At 33.0% G+C, this 18,560-nt stretch overlaps 2 protein-coding genes across 6 annotated transcripts in view; one reads left to right on the top strand and one right to left on the bottom strand.

The window, feature by feature from the left end:
• Positions 1-12,779, bottom strand: part of LOC127725174 (rho GTPase-activating protein 8-like) — a 28,138-nt gene extending 15,359 nt beyond the window's left edge. Inside the window, exons 1-8 of one of the 4 annotated variants that reach the window (XM_052232018.1) lie at positions 12,492-12,779; positions 10,460-10,558; positions 9,879-9,908; positions 7,116-7,160; positions 5,135-5,238; positions 4,047-4,113; positions 1,781-1,868; positions 1,104-1,235 (exon numbers count right to left, since the gene is read on the bottom strand). In XM_052232018.1, coding sequence (XP_052087978.1) covers positions 1,104-1,235; positions 1,781-1,868; positions 4,047-4,113; positions 5,135-5,238; positions 7,116-7,160; positions 9,879-9,908; positions 10,460-10,558; positions 12,492-12,573 — 647 coding nt within the window. In that variant the 5' untranslated portion in view covers positions 12,574-12,779. The remainder of the gene's footprint in view (positions 1-1,103; positions 1,236-1,780; positions 1,869-4,046; positions 4,114-5,134; positions 5,239-7,115; positions 7,161-9,878; positions 9,909-10,459; positions 10,559-12,491) is intronic. The other 3 variants (XM_052232019.1, XM_052232020.1, XM_052232021.1) reach the window with 3 other exon arrangements.
• Positions 12,780-12,866: 87 nt separating this feature from the next.
• The window catches only part of LOC127725175 (dual specificity protein kinase TTK-like), a 65,035-nt gene continuing 59,341 nt past the window's right edge, over positions 12,867-18,560 (top strand). Inside the window, exon 1 of one of the 2 annotated variants that reach the window (XM_052232023.1) lies at positions 12,867-12,986. Coding sequence is in view for 1 of the 2 variants with exons in the window: in XM_052232022.1 (XP_052087982.1) it covers positions 12,897-12,919 (23 nt within the window). In the remaining variant the exon portion in view is untranslated. The remainder of the gene's footprint in view (positions 12,987-18,560) is intronic. The other variant, XM_052232022.1, reaches the window with a different exon arrangement.

Below are 18,560 nucleotides of genomic sequence, written 5' to 3' on the forward strand. Positions count from 1 at the left end.
TTCCAAGATGTCAAACTCAATGATGAATCAAAGAGTTACAATCAATGTGCACTGGAGGGTAAATTATTGCTTTCATTTTGCAAGGTAAACTTAAAAGCAATGGAATGTATTATGTAAATATTTAAATTTAAGATATCTTCCTTTGTTCATAATTGTACATTTTTAATTGAACCATTTTGAGAACATATAGATTAATACACCATGCACAAATCATGCCATTTTTAAAATTAGTTTTCTTGAAAAACGCAGATAAAAACATACACAGAAACTGTATTTCCTTTCTATCAAGTTCTTTGTACATTTGTAACATCTATGATGAGACCAGGTCTACACTGAACAGGAACTGTACTTACTTCCTATCAAGTTCTCTGTACATTTGTAACATCTACAATGAGACCAGATCTACATTGAACAGGAACTGTACTTACTTTCTATCAAGTTCTCTGTACATTTGTAACATCTACAATGAGACCAGATCTACACTGAACAGGAATTGTACTTACTTTCTATCAAGTTCTCTGTACATTTGTAACATCTACAATGAGACCAGATCTACACTGAACAGGAACTGTACTTACTTTCTATCAAGTTCTCTGTACATTTGTAACATCTACAATGAGACCAGATCTACACTGAACAGGAACTGTACTTACTTTCTATCAAGTTCTCTGTACATTTGTTACATCTACAATGAGACCAGATCTTAATTGAACATGAACTGTACTTACTTTCTATCAAGTTCTCTGTACATTTTTTACATCTACAATGAGACCAGATCTTAATTGAACATGAACTGTACTTACTTTCTATCAAGTTCTCTGTACATTTGTTACATCTACAATGAGACCAGATCTACACTGAACATGAACTGTACTTACTTTCTATCAAGTTCTCTGTACATTTGTAACATCTACAATGAGACCAGGTCTGCACTGAACATGAACTGTACTTACTTTCTATCAAGTTCTCTGTACATTTGTAACATCTACAATGAGACCAGGTCTGCACTGAACATGAACTGTACTTACTTTCTATCAAGTTCTCTGTACATTTGTAACATCTACAATGAGACCAGGTCTACACTGAACATGAACTGTACTTACTTTCTATCAAGTTCTCTGTACATTTGTAACATCCAACCTAATTTAGGTTTGTTTTTACTTGTCAGTCCATAGTGGAAGTAAACTATTACATAATCATTCTCCACATACTGATCCAAGGTGTATTTAAGGTATCTGAAATATAAAACACAGGTGAAACATATGATCAGGTATATGAAATATAGAAATCATGGACCCTTAACTAAACCCGTTCTATCTTTTTCTTTGGACATTTCTATACATGTGCTTAGTCAGGACATGTGGTTATGATTGTTTCCTTAAACACGGAAACATATTATTGTGACTGTACTTTGTCAGGAGATGTTGTTATAATTATTTTCATTAACTGTTGACCCCCTTTTCCTCATCTGTACCATACATCAGTTATAATGTCTTAATCCAGAAGGTAACATTAACTGTTGACCCCCTTTTCCTCATCTGTACTATACATCAGTTATAATGTCTTAATCCAGAAGGTAACATTAACTGTTGACCCCCTTTTCCTCATCTGTACCATACATCAGTTATAATGTCTTAATCCAGAAGGTAACATTAACTGTTAACCCCCTTTTCTTCATCTGAACCATACATCAGCTATAGTGTATCACCTCAGAAGGTAACATTAACTGTTAACACCCTTCCTCATATTGACCATACATCAGTTATAATATCCTACTTACTCCATAAGTCTTTCATGATTTATCTGAGAACTTGGAGGAAGTCTGCAGGCTGAAGCTACTATAACTTTCCTTCCATAAGTATCATCACCTGTTCACAACAACAACAAATCATTGTAATGTACAACAAAATATAGTAATAGGAAATAATTATTTAAATATTTTATGAAAAAACCTTGTACATTTGTATTACACAATATGAAAGACTTATTGTAGCTGTCATTTAACTACCACTACTGTTGGATTTAGAAGTCATTGTATTTAATTAATAAACCTGAAACATTAACCTGACATGACAATACACAACAATCTTTGTGTTCACCTAATGGCATGTGACACTCATTCACCCAAGAAAGAAACTGCTGCAATTAATGTAATAGGAAATAAGTTCTATGTATTTTGTCTTTTGATGTTGTATCAGAACTGTTAAGGTAAACTCAAAACATACAGAAAACTGGTATCATTCTATGATTTATTGAACAACTTAAGGATATCCTGTACTGAGCCACATATCTGACTAGTAAGACCTCTCTCTCCCATCCCCTATCCAAATAAGTTAGCAGCAACTTCCCGTATCCTGTACAGAGCCACATTTGTGACTAGTAGGACCTCTCTCTCCCACCCTATACAAATAAGTTAGCAGCAACTTCCCGTCAGTGTTCTCCCCAGAAATTTTGGATAGCATCACATTTGGCGTAAAAAAATAAACTGTATTTTTTTTTCAATGTCATTTGACGCGTCGCGGCGATGCTCTATTTCCTTTATGTTATATATGTTTATATTGTTCAATTCATAACTGAGAATACAATTAAACTATAACCATGATAACAGTTGTTTCAGTTTATGTTTTCTATATTCATTTATAGTTACAGAATTATTTTTTTCCTCTTGGACCAAATAAAAATATATGTGTGGTTCCAGTTACCCTACCTACTCAACTAAATGAATGAATGGTTTATTATAGTACAACCTGTATATATACAATACTAAATATCTAGCAAAAAAAAAAGAACTGGTTTTTATATAAAAAGGAAAGAGAAAATATCATATAGCAATAAAATTTCAATTAAAAAACTTTTTTCTTTATCATGTCTATGAAATTCATTGTTTCATGGTACTCAATGAATTAGTCCCAGTTGTTTCTTTATATCAAAATGATATATATTTTTAACAAAGTTAAGCTACTTTAGCATGTTTAGTCAGTATATTAAAACAATGTATTTTCAAAAAGAATACATTTAGCAAAGATATCTAATAAATAGTCTGTTAATGCATGTGGAATGCGTAGTTTTCTCTTTTGTGATCATTTTTTCTGTCTACTGTGCCATTTGTGCATCTGTAGTTATTATCGTAAAAATGCGGCATTTTGTCATATCTGGTCTGGTTCCGATCCGTAGTTTACACAAATATTTCAATGGCGGCGGAAGAAAAATTTACGAAAATAAACAATGTTTGACAAGAGATTGGGAATGAATATGATGCTTTTAATGCATTAAATGGATGAAACATTAACCAAAGCCAATTATGATCTCTTTCTAAAGAAGTATCAAACCTATTTAACTCAAAATCAAAGTGTTTAATATACGCGCTCGATTAACTAGTAGTACCGGAAATGAAAGAAAGTAATTTTTTTAAAGTTGTAAAAATATACGACCTAACCTCTTTTCTTAAGAGAGAAATCGTTTGTATCTTTGAATTTGGATCTTGAAAACGTAGATTTCGAATTGTTTTTCGATTTTCTGATTACATTTTCTCACTTCGAAATTTGAGATTGGACCACGTGGTATTAGTCATGTCACAAGTGTCAGCTTGGGGTATTCGTATCCATTCAGTTATCACCCAAAGGGCAATTAACACCTATTTAATCACTCTAAATTGCCTCTATTGTCCGACTTGATGGGATTACAATTAAAGGTGATATAATTTTTATGATCACAAGCGGTAATTAGATGAAAGTTCAAAATTTAGGACATGGTTTTGCGATATAGAGACAAGAAAAATAGCATCCTCAAAATAATTAATAGCGTCGCGGAAATTATTATAGCATCACAGGAAAAAAATATAGCGTCTCGGTGCCGCGACGCTAAAACGGCCTGGGGAGAACACTGCTTCCCGTATCCTGTACTGAGCCACATTTCTGACTAGTAAGACCTCTCTCTCCCACCCCTATACAAATAAGTAAGCAGCAAACTTCCCGTATCCTATATATCGAGCTACATCTCTGACTAGTAAGTTCCCCTTCCTCCCTCCCCCTTAACAGATAAGTTACCAGCAACTTCCAGTATCCTGTACTGCGCCACATCTCTGAATTCTGATTCATCATTGTCTTCTGCATCCTACAATTATATACATAAATGAAAAACTGTTGACCCAGATATATGTCTCGCCTTTATGTATACGTAGTTTTGAAAATATAATGTAAATGTTGATATACAAATTTTTAACATTAAAACTAAGCAAAACATTCAAAGATGAACAATGATAAGGAGCAGTGCCATATAATATCCATGGAAATGAGATGTTCAAATTAAAATACAACTACATACAAAATATCATTGACTTACCATTTGTGGTTCATCTTAATCTGGCCCAATTACAAACTTTATCATGTAAACTATGCAAAAGTTTCAAATCAATAGACCATGACTGAAGGGGCCAGGCCAAATAATCTCCATGAAAATAAGATGTACCAATGCTAATACAACTGCATACCTAAAATCATTTGACCTACCACTTGTGGTTCCCCTTAAACTGACCCAATCACAAACTAATACACTGTTTATGACAACGCCAGAAACAGCATACCTAAGTCTCACTTTTTCAACTTTGTCAAGGCAAGACATGTTGATATTAAATGAGATGAAAACATTATGTTTCATATTTTTCATGTCAGGGCCTTAGGGTATGGGTTTTTCTCATTGTTGAAGGCCTTATGGTTGCCTATTATTGTTTACATCCACTTCATTTGAACTTTGGTGGATAAATGTCTCATTGGCAATCATACCACATCTCCTTTTTTTTTTTATATATCTTGTATTTATTGGATAAATTTGATGGATGAATCATTGAGATAAATAAATTTTTGTCTCAAGATTCTGTTCACATTTTTTTTATATAGTTGAGTATCATAGGATTATTTCAAATATTACAGTCATGCCATTTTAGTAAATTGTATATGTTTTGATCAATATACTTATTTAGAATATTTATTTTTTAATTCATCAAAAATAAAAAGAAAGAAAACCCATTAACACAAATAAAATCCCACTTTTTAAAAAAAAAAATTTACATAAAAGTAACAAAATGCTCTAATAAACTTTACATATCAATATAAGAGATGACTTAAAAGAGAATTACAGAGGGTGTTCCTAGTTCCTTTTCAAAATCATCTTCTATCAGACCCTCCGGTGTAATGGCTCCACTTCTAAAGGCTATCTCTCCTGCTTGTTCTCTGGCCAAATCTGCAAAACAGACGGAATATTTCTTTGATAAATACTCATCAATTCACTGATTTTTTTTAAGTTAGTGACAGGCAGACAAATCTGTGTCATTTTCTGGGAATTATCCATGAAAAAATGAAGAAAATGAGATATGGAATTATTTGTCTCTAACTTTGAAAATCAAACAGTGCCTCAAAACCTAATTCTATTTTTTTTTAAATTCGATGTTAAGAAGGATTTAAATTCACATTTCAATGAAACATTCAACATAAAAAAAAAACAAAAAGTGCCAGTATGTTCTACCCAAATACAATCGTACTATCCATGCTATCTGTGACTAAAAAATAAATTGACAAAAAATCTACAAAACTTTGCATATTAGTGGAAAATATTAATAAGTACTAGTAATATTTAATTTAGTGTAACAATCATATACAGGTTACCTTAGATACAGAAATAATACAAGAAAGTAATGACAGACATGCAATTCATATATATATACACTTTATAGATACATACTTTGCAGATTAAGAAATATATAATATAATAAGACATTTTTAGCACTAAAGGAGCTTTGTTCATAGCATTCATTTTTCAAATATTGTTCTAGAATTTGTGATTTGTAACATTTACAGATGTTAATTGAAAGGATTTAACAGAAACAACAATGATGGGTGTCACTTGTGGAGCTGGAACGATTGACCCTTCCAGAGCATGTTTTTGGTAGTGTTTATGTTGCCAAATTTTAGTTTTGTGTGTAGTGACTGTTTTGTGAATTGTTGTTTGACTCTGTCTTTTTTCTACTTATAGTTTTTGACCACTTCCTTGGTAACAGAATATCATCCTACTCTCAGAATTGGGGCTTATTTTGATGAATCTATTTTGATATCATTTCCACAGTTACTGGACAAGTTGAGCGAGGTGAAACCAAAAAAAGATTTAAAATTGAAAACAATTGAATAATTACACTTACACTAACACGATGTTGGTATCACTATAGATAGATCTTACACTTACACTCACACGAGGTTGGTATCACTTTAGATAGATCTTTCTGCTATAAGAGTTCCTGACTTGAAATGTGCTTAGATTTTTAAGTATGTATGGATTATAAACAATTGAAATGCTTGACCCACTTGAACTTTAAATATTGTTGAGGAAATTTGAATGGTTTCAATACTGTATGAATTCCTCATTTTTATCTGTTTTAAAAATGGTATATATTCATTACAATTTCTCATTTGATTATTTTCATGTGTGTTTGTTAATCATTTTGTACTTAGTTTCTTTGTTATATTTCAATGTATTTCATAGCTGATTGTGTTACTCTCTTTAAATGATGCATTATTATCATTATTATCATTATTATCATATTATCAACTGATACATTTTTATAACTTACAATGTGTGATACAACTACATGTATACTGTACGTTAGTAATTAATATAGTACATGTACAAATAATAACAAACATGTTAATTGTAGAAAAACAAAACACAACAGCAAACAAGTTAATAGCTCTACAGAGAACAGGAAGTTTCCATGCTCTCCTGGTTTATGTAGGTTAGCTCTACAGAGAACAGGAAGTTTCCATGCTCTCCTGGTTTACGTAGAAGATCCATTTCTACTTTGACATTCATCAATACATGTCTACCATGATAGTTGTTTTCTTCAAAATATACAACTCTTTTTTCATAGATTGTTTGATTTATAATTTACTCTTTGTTTATATAAAGCATGTATTAAGTTTTAACAATATTACTTATGGAATTACTTAAACATTTTGTGCATTGAAATCTCCCAACAGTTAAGCAACTAACCCTAACACAATGCATTGTAAAATGTACCAAAAGTATAAATGGATCACAAATGCAATGTCCACAACATCTGATCTTACCTTCATCCCATGATGTCATCGGTACATTATAATCCTCTGTTATTCCTTAAATAATTAGCATCAATCACTTAACATAACATACCGTGAAACCAAAGCATTCAAAAGCCTCATTCTAATTGCAATAAAAATTATGTTGTTTTAAACTGCAAAGATGCTAAAATTCTCTAGAATTTAGGATAAAACCATCAAAGTCAAGCATCTGTCATCTTAAATTGTAAAATTGCAGAAAACAAGCTATCTAGATCCCTAATGAAATAAGCAAATTTTGAGAGAGGAATGTAATCAATCTGTAAGACTTTTCATCTTAAAGCAGGCGGAAACCCAGTTGAAATTAAACAAAAGAAATGGAACTCTTTGTTAGAGAAGGTAAAAAAGGCCAAGTTGGTAAATTTGAATTGTTTACATCTGTTTCTATGCCCATAATGGGCTTTAAAAGTTTAAAGAATGTGCCTAATTTAGGATTTCATGCATCTTGTGTTTGGGTTTTTACTTGAATTATGGTTTGGAGCTTCGAGATTTTTGTAAACTTTTAAATTATAGACAAATTTTCACAAAACAATCCAATTCCGCCGAAAAATATTCCACAGAAAGATAATATATTAATCTTTTTTAAGCATTAATTTGCATCTCTGCCATACTTTTGGGATCAGTATTCTTCAGTCAACTGTGCAATTCGTGCGTCCGTAGTTATTATCGTAAGAATGGGGATTCCGGTCATAGCTGGTCCGCTTCCGATGAATCCCGCCTCCGATCCGTAGTTCGTACAAATATTTCAATGGTGGACGAAGAAAATTAACAAAAATAAACAATGTTTGACAAGCTATTTGGAAAGGAATATGACGTTTTTAATGCAATAAGTGGATTAAATGTTATCTAAAGGCAATTTTCATCACGTTCTAATGAAGTAACAAACTTATATTGCTGAAAATTAGAATGAATTGATGTACGCTCTCGAGTAACAAGTACGGTACCGGAAGTGATACAAACATTGTCTTATATGAAATAAAACTACAACCAACTGTAAAGTCAATGCTTTCACCTCCTTTCTAAAGAAATAAATCGTTTATGTCTTTGAATTTCTTTACTTATAAATGAAAAATTGCTGTTTCATCGACTTGGTCAAAATTGAAAATTGCCGATGACGAAAGCGACTGAAAGCGAGTATCGAGAACAACAGGGCGACTAGACATTGCTTTTGACGGTCGGGCAAAGCAAAGTGACGGACGGAAAAGCGACTTTGTCGCTCCAGTCGCCTGCTAGCGTGAGCCCTGCATATAAGGATAGTAATGATGATATGTGGATAAATTTATAGGTTTTCAAGAGTTAAATTGACAGAGTGTCATCACTACAATGGCTTCCATTTTTACAATTATAAAAATTAGGTGGCGTAATGGGGAGATAATTTTGACGAAGTAGAATCCTGACTGAAAGGGAAATTTTCTATTTTGTTTTGCAGGCAAAAAAAAAGACCAGTGACCCATTTTTTTTATTTTTACTTTCTGAAAGCACATTATAAGAGCTATTTTCACATATCTTATCTTAAAATTCTATCATTAACTTATCTTTCTAAATGCACGGAATTGTTTTTTCCATTTATAATACATACAAAATCTGACAATTTTGCACAAGCTGTAGCTTGAAAAAAAAGCTCTGTGACCCATACTTTTTATTATATTTTTGAAAAAGCATGGTATAACCTATATTTTGGCAAATTAAAAAAAAATTCTTGTGGTTTTAATTTAGACCCCCCGTCTTTATTAAATGTCTGTCTGTCTGCAGTGGACTTTGAAAGACCATACCAGTCCTGCAGTCTTCAACAAAGAGCTAAGGACTATATTTTCCACAAAACATTTGTTCCAACACTTACTCCCTATGAACAATATATGATGCTGAGAAAGACTAATTCTATTCTTGGCTATGATAAGCCCTCTATAAAATTCTAAAGAAAAAAAACAAAATGGATGAACAGATGGTTCTGAAAATTAAAATTTCATTCAATTCAACCTATAGTCAAACTTTTATTTTTTCTGTGTTTTCTGAAAGGTTGAGTCCCAAAGTGTATCAAAAATTGTATCTGCTGCTTCCATTTATTAAACATACATGTACATCTTATACAAAAGTTTAAAGTAATAATCAAAATTTAACCTCTTCCTATTTTTTGTGCTTATAAGAAAATGTGAATCATTAAAATAGATCATTGCACCTATTCTTTTAAAGAACTTCAGAGTTCATATTCACGTTGACCAAAAAAAGTGAGAACATCATGGATTTCTCTAAAAAAAAAACTTAATGAAAACCCTGTTAAACTATGCTCATGATTCTATTCAGTACATTGGCTTTGTTTTGTTAAATTCAATCATAAAAGCACCAGTTTTCCATCTGATAAATTCATGTCATTACAGTATGTAAATATTGATCAGTTTCTTCTTATTTATGACAACAAACACTCTATGGTATAATACAGTTACACTTAAAAGTAAAATAAATAAATAAGCGATTCATAGACTGACATGTAAAAAAGGTATTTAATTCAATCATAATATAAACATAATTCAGAGTTTAAAATAAAAGAAAGCACTTATAACTTTTAAAATTTGGAAGTAAAAACAAAATTGTTCATGCAAAACACATGCAAAATAAAAGCAAAGAAACCAGATCATGTAGATCTAACTAAAACCCCAAAGATCTCCAGGATCGATATAAAATTACAAAGATCCTTAAGATCTAACTAAAATCCAAAATCTTGCACAACATGAGGTTTACCTTCCAATTCTGCTTCTAGATCTAACTCAGCTGATAAATAACAAAAGTATTGATGAAGAAACATACTTGGCAATAAGTGACAGAAACAAAATTTCCTAGTTTTTTTATTTACTTAATCAATACAATATAAATATGATGTGTTTTGAATAGAAAATTCCTATTTTATGAAATTTATGTACTCTTTTTATCTTTTGTTAACATTGTTTTATTATCATGTAAAATATCATGATATTGAGTTGAGATTATTCAGTCAAAAATAGACGTTATTTATTGCCTCTCAATACATGCCATACTTAGAGCTTATCAATCAGTCACAAGCACTCAGCTCACAAATTTGTATCCCATCTCCACTGAGTTCATGTTTTGCTCTTCAGCCTTTTAATAACAACAAAAACAGCTTCTCAATGAGACATGGTACCGAACAATCAGTGAGAAATCCATTCACAAGTTAATAAGGTGTTGTTGGTAGGAACTCATTTCAACTTTACTTAAAACAGTAGATTACAATCTTAACAACATTAACTGGAAAACATCATGTTGTAACAATATGAGGTATAATAATGTAAAGAACTGAACAATACCTTCTTTTGATGCTAGCTGTAAGCCACTTTCATCAAACTCAAACTCTGGATCTTCAGTACTGGCAAATAATTCATTATCTCTGTTTGCTTCATGAAATTCTGTAATAAGACAACAGCTGTATCATAAATTGACTTATAAGTGGTAGATTAATAAGACAAGTGCTTGTTGTTCTACTCTCTGTAAGCAACTGCCTAAGTTTATCTTTGTAAAAGTGTTACCCCTAGAGAATTGCTTACTGTTCTACACTTCAAGAGTGAATACCTAAGTTTACCTAAGAGAAGCCTTACATTTACATAAGTGTTACTGCTTGAGAAAAGCTTACTGTTCTACACTTGAGTGATTGCACAATTTACCTGTAAAATATAAAAATTGTTGATGACCTTAGTACATTTTATTATATTTTTCATGGTTTTAATTTTGCGAAATTCAGTATTTAGATAATTATTTATCTACTGACTTTGTCCTCTTTTACAGGTTATACCCTAATCACTTGATATAAGTTAACTTATCACCATATTTTTAAGGAGTAAGATGATGGGCGAATAATGTGGAACAGAATCTGCTTACCCTTCCAGAGCACCTGAGATCACCCCGTGTTTTGGTGGGACCCGTTCGGCTTAGCCTTTAATTTTCTAAATTGTGTTTTGTATCACACTGTTATTTGTTTTAAAGCATATTAAGTCGTATTAATATGTTTTGCCATTGCATCGTCAAGTCTGTTTTTTCAACTTATGAGGTTTAATTTTCCTTAAGTATCTTACGCCTCTCTTCTACATGCACACCAGGGGCCTCGGTGGCTGAGTGGTCTAAGTAGTTGAACTACTGTATCACTAGCCAGTCAACACTGAGGTTGTGAGTTCGAATCCCGCACAGGGCACGTGCACTCAACTCCAATCTTAATTGACTAGGATTGTCAGTTTTCCCACCGAAGGTCGGTGGTTCTCTCCTGCACTCCGGCTTCCTCCACCAATAAAAACTAACTGCCACGAAATAGCACAATAGTGTTGAAAGTGGCTTTAAACACCAGTCAATCAATCAATCTACATGCACACCTGTCCCATGGGGGTCTCATTTGGGGAGTCTGATCCTGGATCTTGCTTATTGTTTTGTCTAATCCTGTATCCTACTTATCATTGTAATAATAGAAAAATGAAAAAGTTGATCAGTTGTCGTCTCCCATAGACCTATAAATTGATCAAGAAGCGTATTCTCTCCAGGTCACAGTGGCTTCCAAAATGACTTAATGTTTTGTCAATGACATTGTTTATAATAATGTTACTTTGTTTAAATGTGTATATATAAAAAAGAAGTTGTGGTATGATTGCCAATGAGACAACTCTCCACAAGAGACCAAATGACACAGAAATTAACAACTATAGGTCACCGTACGGCCTTCATCAATGAGCAAAGCCCATACCGCACAGTCAGCTATAAAAGGCCCCGAAATGACGATGTAAAATAATTCAAACGAGAAAACTAACGGTCTAATTTATGTACAAAAAATGAACGAAAAACAAATATGTAACACATAAACAAACGACAACCACTGAATTACAGGCTTCTGACTTGGGACAGGCAAATACATACAGAATGTGGCGGGGTTAAACATGTTTTTTGTTTAAATGTACTTCAACCACTCTAATCATTTACTTTGCTTTACTTTGCTTTACTTTGTAATTCATTTGATTGTATAGCTCAAATTTTGGGCACCATGATTGGTAAATAAAATATCTTGTATCTTATAATTTCATGTCCCGCCCGATTTGTTTCCCGTTCTCATCATGCTCATCATGACTCGTGCACAATAAGTTGACTTTCACATGCCACGCGTACAAAAAATTGACCATTCCTGCACCATGCTAAGACCCCAATGGAACCCATTCTCATCTTAATTTGTCTTCCTCTGTAATTTTTTTTCAGTTTTTTACTTTCTTTTTTCATTGCATCAAAATACTTTAATAGAAAATAAGGACTCTTTTCTGACAAAAGTCACATGCAACATTCAGTTTGAATATGAAGAAAATTATTAACCTGCTAACAGCTCTGAAGTGAGTTCCTCTCCACTTGGAGTATCTGTTTTAGCTTGAAGGCCTTGCTCATCTGTTGAACTCATAATTTCCACTTGAATTAAACGCTCTATTTTAGTTTACCGACATTTTTCTATCGGCAGTTTTTAATTTGCAATATCATTTGTTAACTGCCTTTTTTGAAAGATGTACGTTTATCGTATTGGAAGTATTATGTTCTTACAGGGGAATAAAAGTATTACGAATGTCAAAACTTTGGTGATGAGAGAAAACAACATCCGGTGATTTTCGCTTCCTGTTTTGGGTTGTCTCCCTGTGTCTCGGTCGGTTTGGCCAATCATTGAGCTTTTTACAAAATTCTTTGTCAAATCAAAACAACTTAGAAGCACTTTAAAAATGTCAGGGAAATATGAATGGATGTGAAAAAATCAAGTATATAAATAGTAGATCTAGTCAACAGGAATAAGTTGAATTGTTAGAGAAGGATTCTGAATTTGTAGTATGGGTTTTAAGAATATTTTCAGTGTCTTACCTGCTTAAAAAGTTGATTACGTAGATAGATGAAATGTTCAATTTAATCCCCACTTTATTTTAGATTTAAGATTAAAGTTAACACATAATTTACTATTATTCTATAAAAAGACAGTATAATCTAGCCATCATGTATTTTACTAATGTTTCAATGTACAGTGTAAAACTTCAATATGAATGTATGTACATAGATCCCTCTGTTTACGGAGCACCCCTCGAGAGCTGCGAGCTCCAGGGTACAGTGGAATCCGTGTACACTCCCTATCGGGATTAATGGAGATGTGTCACTAACGTATTTACAATGTTCAATATTTACAAGGACAATCCCCACCCCAACACCAGGGAGTGTTAGGACACCGGGCGGATCTGTTATTATGGTGGAGGAAGCCAAAGTACTCAGAGAGAATCACTGGGCTGCTCGGCAGGAACAGACAAACCGAAGATATCAGCAGATTGATCTCCAGGTCAAAATCGGGAACAACTTTGACCAACCGAGGCCCCCATAGTACCCATTCTAGTTTAAACTCCGGTCTGGGTACCAGAGATGTGTGTGAGAGGGTGAAAATCACCCTTCTGATGTACTTATATTTTTAGCACCAGAAGTGAGAATCGAACTCGGGACCTTCAGCACTGTAGCCATCGGTCTTAACCACTAGACCATGAACTCACACGAGCAATAAGAATGTATTCAGCAGGGATCTCCATGGACATGATGGATGAAATTGAAAATTTAAAGATTGAGGAACTTTAATTTCACCATGACAAAACCCTGCGTCTACGTCGTAGCGTGATCGAAAGTATTTCATTCCTCCATTTCTATATTTAAGAATGGCGAACACACTGATATATGGCTTATTATAAATAAAGAATAACCAATATTTTCATTAATTGACATAATTTTGTAACAATGCCAATCATGAATGTCAAGCCTGCATGACTCCCCCTTAGTCAAGAATGACCACAAGCTGTCTTTAAAGTTCACAAGTAGTTTTCTTGGTATATTGGTAATTGTTTAGGACTTAAAAAATGGTAGGAACTTTTTTTCACTGTCAAATTCAGATGTCATGAACTGGTTAAAAAGGGGGATGCTGATTGCGTAAGTCAATATAAAAGCACATGCTCGACTTGTTACACTTTTTTCTTCGTAACTGGATTTAAAATTTGTTCTTTAATCTAAATTTTCATTAGCATTTGCTGAAACATAATTTAATAATGCAATCAATCGTCTATCTTGATCAAATGTTCTCCTGTCAGGTGTGTCGATCTACATGTACCTGTGCAAGTGATAAGTGATCTTTAGCCGGATATACCTCAGGGCTTAAAAACTGTAATTAGGACCCTTTGAATTATGATGCAATAAGGGTTATGCAATTACATGTACATGCAATTGATTATAATAGCTAACATAAATGCGACTTACGAAACAAAAACAAATTTTGACAATGTTGGGGATAATTTGACGATGGCGGAAGATAATTTAATGATTTGACGATGGCAGAAGATATTTTAAAACAGGTCATGGAGATCCCTGGGTCATTTTCCCTAATTTGATGGTCGCACATACAAATGAGACGTAAAACTAGACCGTGAAGCCATCTCAGGTAAGAGAAGAGATTTTGGTATATATACATACATTTACTGAATACACTAATATTGTCAGTGATCTGAATGGGTACTTTGGAGAATTCCTATGGGCTTTATCTATATAGTGCCCAGGGGTCTTTGTTAGCCATGTTAGCCCAAAATAGACGGGTGCAGCGCCCTTCTCAGTTCTGGCCGAATGATTGATTTCCCAACAGAAAGTTAAATTACATTTATGACACCTGATGATTGCCCTGAGGTTTATCATGTCAGAATCAATTATTGTAGATAAGTCTTCTAAGGTGTTAATTACTAGGTAATTAAGACAATTTACCTTATTGTCAATATGATAATTAAATTTATATTTGATTAATGTGTCAGCACATGTTGTTTATAGTTTGGGTCGGCCTTTGATCTCCTCACCAGAATAAATTTTAAGACATTCAAATACATCTATCCCTTCTCACAAACATTGTCAATGTCAACTTGCAATCGACAAGCAGAAAGATGCAAAGACAACACATCTTTCAGATCAATCCTCAACTAAGACTCAACTCAGTACATGTACATTGTGTATGTGCGATTTTATGAATTAATAAAATATGATATATTTTAACCACTGACAAATTTTATTCTAAAATCTGATCTTTAGTTTGGGAAAGAAACAGAATGTACAATGTGACCATTGTGATCTTGACCTTTGACCAGTCAGGGGTACTATGTACTTATACAATGGATTTCATTATCACCTATTAAGTGATTTTGGTGTTTCCTTTGATCTTCAAACATTTGTCAAATGCTTATTTTATTAACTTTCCATATTTTGACAAATTTTTCTGTAATTTTCCTACATACATTGTAGATCAATTATCCCTTTTTCTTGTATAGTAATTTCACCAGTGCGCTAAAGTTTTAAAAAGTACCCTTCGGAATTTTTCTGTAATCAAATATTCATTATAAACAACTCTAACAATCAGACAAAGGTCAACAATTTTAAGTAACCTGATTGGTCTTCTTTAGAGTTAGAATGATCTACTTCAAGGTTACGTCCTGATCTACAAATTATTCTAGTTTATGCATATTTTAAATAAACTGTAAAAAATGACAGGCTCATCAAGCAAAAGATAATTTCTGCATGTAGATAGTTGTTTTTTAAATGGAATCCTTTGTCTTTTTACCAATAAAAAAATTAAGCTTGTGGGAAAAATATCAAGAAAATGTTATAAACACTTATTGAAGTGATTACATTTTTACTTCTCAAATTACTTGTTTCAGTGATTTTAAAAAGTCTGTGACTATTTCTGTGAAAATTTTCAATTTTTCAAAGCCAAAATCATTTAAAGATGTGATTCTGAAATCACTTGTATAAGAAGTACCCCTGACTGCTGACAGTTCTAAAAATAGCTACGACTGCTTCATGTTACTGTGGCGCAATTTAATTTTGCATCTTTCTTGGACTTAAATTTTTATCAATCTCATTTAATTTGGAGACAGAATATAAGTTCAGTATATTTTAAAGATAGATAGAATTTTGAGTGTGTTTAAAAGTCGAATCATAAGTTGGAAAGTATGTCTACGTAAATGTCATCTTATTTGTACGCCGATTTTATGTTACAGTTAAGTAAAACAAGATATTTTAACAGGGAATTGTATAAATTTTATTAAATAGAAAAGAAATTTGTTACGAACACACAAGCGACATGTTTCACAAAATTTACCTGAGTAATTAAATCAAAATTTGTCATACAATTATTTCATAATTTCATATTTTCTAAAATAATATATTTTCTCAATAAAATTCACTTTAAAAACTTTTTATGGTCATGGCAATATGCATATGGTCCAAATACTCATATGGTCCGGAACATATATGACCATAGGCAAATTATAAGGACAGGAACATTGAACTACATAACCTACTCACTGTTACACAGTTACAAACCACGTTTAATCATGTTTTGTGGATTTTATATTATACACAATCAACATCAACTCATGCAATTTTTATTGTCATCATATACAGTGTATACTACACAATGTGAACATGTGATAAAAAGCCACGATGAAAACACACACAAACGTTTCCCAACCTTAAAAAGTGCACTGGCATCCGGGAGCCTTGGTGGCCGAGTGGTCTAAGTAGTCTAACTACTGTATCACTAGCCTGTCAACACTGAGGTTGTGAGTTCGAATCCTGCACAAGGCAGGTGCACTCAACTCCAATCTTAATTGACTAGGATTATCAGTTTTCCTACCGAAGGTCGGTGGTTCTCTCCAGGCACTCCGGCTTCCTCCACCGATAAAAACTGACTGCCACGAAATAGTACAATAGTGTTGAAAGTGGCTTTAAACACCAATCAATCAATCAATCCCCTGGCATCTTACCCCTTCCAATTTCTAGCTGGAGCACTGGTGCCACTTTAAAGCCTTTGGTTGACTTTGATGTCACTATACTGTCTTCAAGGTTATTCAGTCTACAGCAGTTCTGATGAAGAATGGGTTTTTTTAATTGGTCAGTTGAATACTGGATCTTAACTGGGTTTTTTTGTTTGTATAAATGCAGAATTATCTTTCCACAATGTTTGATGAAATACAGTCTTGAAATTATTTTTATATTGATTTGGCATCTTTCTTGGTTTAGGATTATGTGATTAGAAGGCAGCATCACTGGTACCTGCTCCTCAACCATCTTGTTGAAAATATCAACCTCTGTTGTTGTGATCGTTCTGAGTTAAAAATTTCATAAATGGTTGGTTGAACCTTCTTTTACTTTACACTGTTAGAAAGATAAAATATTTGTTCTTTTAAATGAGCAACTGTCTCCTTTAGTGCCAAAAATAAAATATGAAATTTAACAAAAGATAAATTAAAGCTAAGCTGTAAGACCCTTTCAGCAATAAACTAGGACGTCAATCTAAGCTAATTACAAATTCTAAAAGTAGTTCACCGTGTTCACATGTATCAGCAATTCTGATTAGTCTGTATAAAAACATAAAACCATTGAAATATAGCTTGCAATTATGCCAAAAAAGGACAAACATATCCAATATACTTCACCCAGATGTAAACATTTATAATTCATACAGTGATGAAATCATTTTTTAGAAACCCCAGATATATGAATATATGTACATGTAGTTTGATTGTGACTTGAAATTTAAATAGAGATTATGGAATGAAATAAAATTGAGAATGGAAATGGGGAATGTGTCAAAGAGACAACAACCCGACCATAGAGCAGACAACAGCCGAAGGCCACCCATGGGCCTTCAATGCAGCGAGAAACTCCCGCACCCGGAGGCGTCCTTCAGCTGGCCCCTAAACAAATTTGTATACTATTTCAGTGATAATGGACGTCATACTAAACTCCAAATTATACACAAGAAACTAAAATTAAAAATGATACAAGACTAACAAAGGCCAGAGGCTCCTGACTTGGGACAGGCACAAAAATGCGGCGGGGTTAAACATGTTTTTTGAGATCTCAACCCTCCCCCTATACCTCTAGCCAATGTAGAAAAAACAAACGCACAACAGTACGCACAGTAAAACTCAGTTTAAGAGAAGTCCGAGTCCGACGTCAGAATAGGAAACAAACGAAAAATAAACAAAATGACAATAATACATAGATAACAACAGACTACTAGTATGTTTGAAGATGTTTTCTTTGGTGTTGATTGGTTTACATGGTCACTTGGTATGATTGCCAGTGAGACTACTATCCTACAGAGTCCAAATAATTAGGATGTAAACAATTATAGGTCACCATAACTTGCATCAGGCCTTCAACCATGAGTTAAACCCATACCATATAGTCATGATAGTCAGCTATAAATAGTCCTAAATGTACATGACAAAAGGAGAAACTATTCAAATGAAAAAACCAATGGCCTAATTAATGCCAAAACAATAAACAAGAACAAATATTTATAACAGACAGCAACCAACAACAGCCACTGAC

This window comes from Mytilus californianus, unplaced genomic scaffold (assembly GCF_021869535.1).
Source record: "Mytilus californianus isolate M0D057914Y unplaced genomic scaffold, xbMytCali1.0.p SCAF_15, whole genome shotgun sequence".
NCBI classification, from domain to species: Eukaryota; Metazoa; Mollusca; class Bivalvia; order Mytilida; family Mytilidae; genus Mytilus; species Mytilus californianus.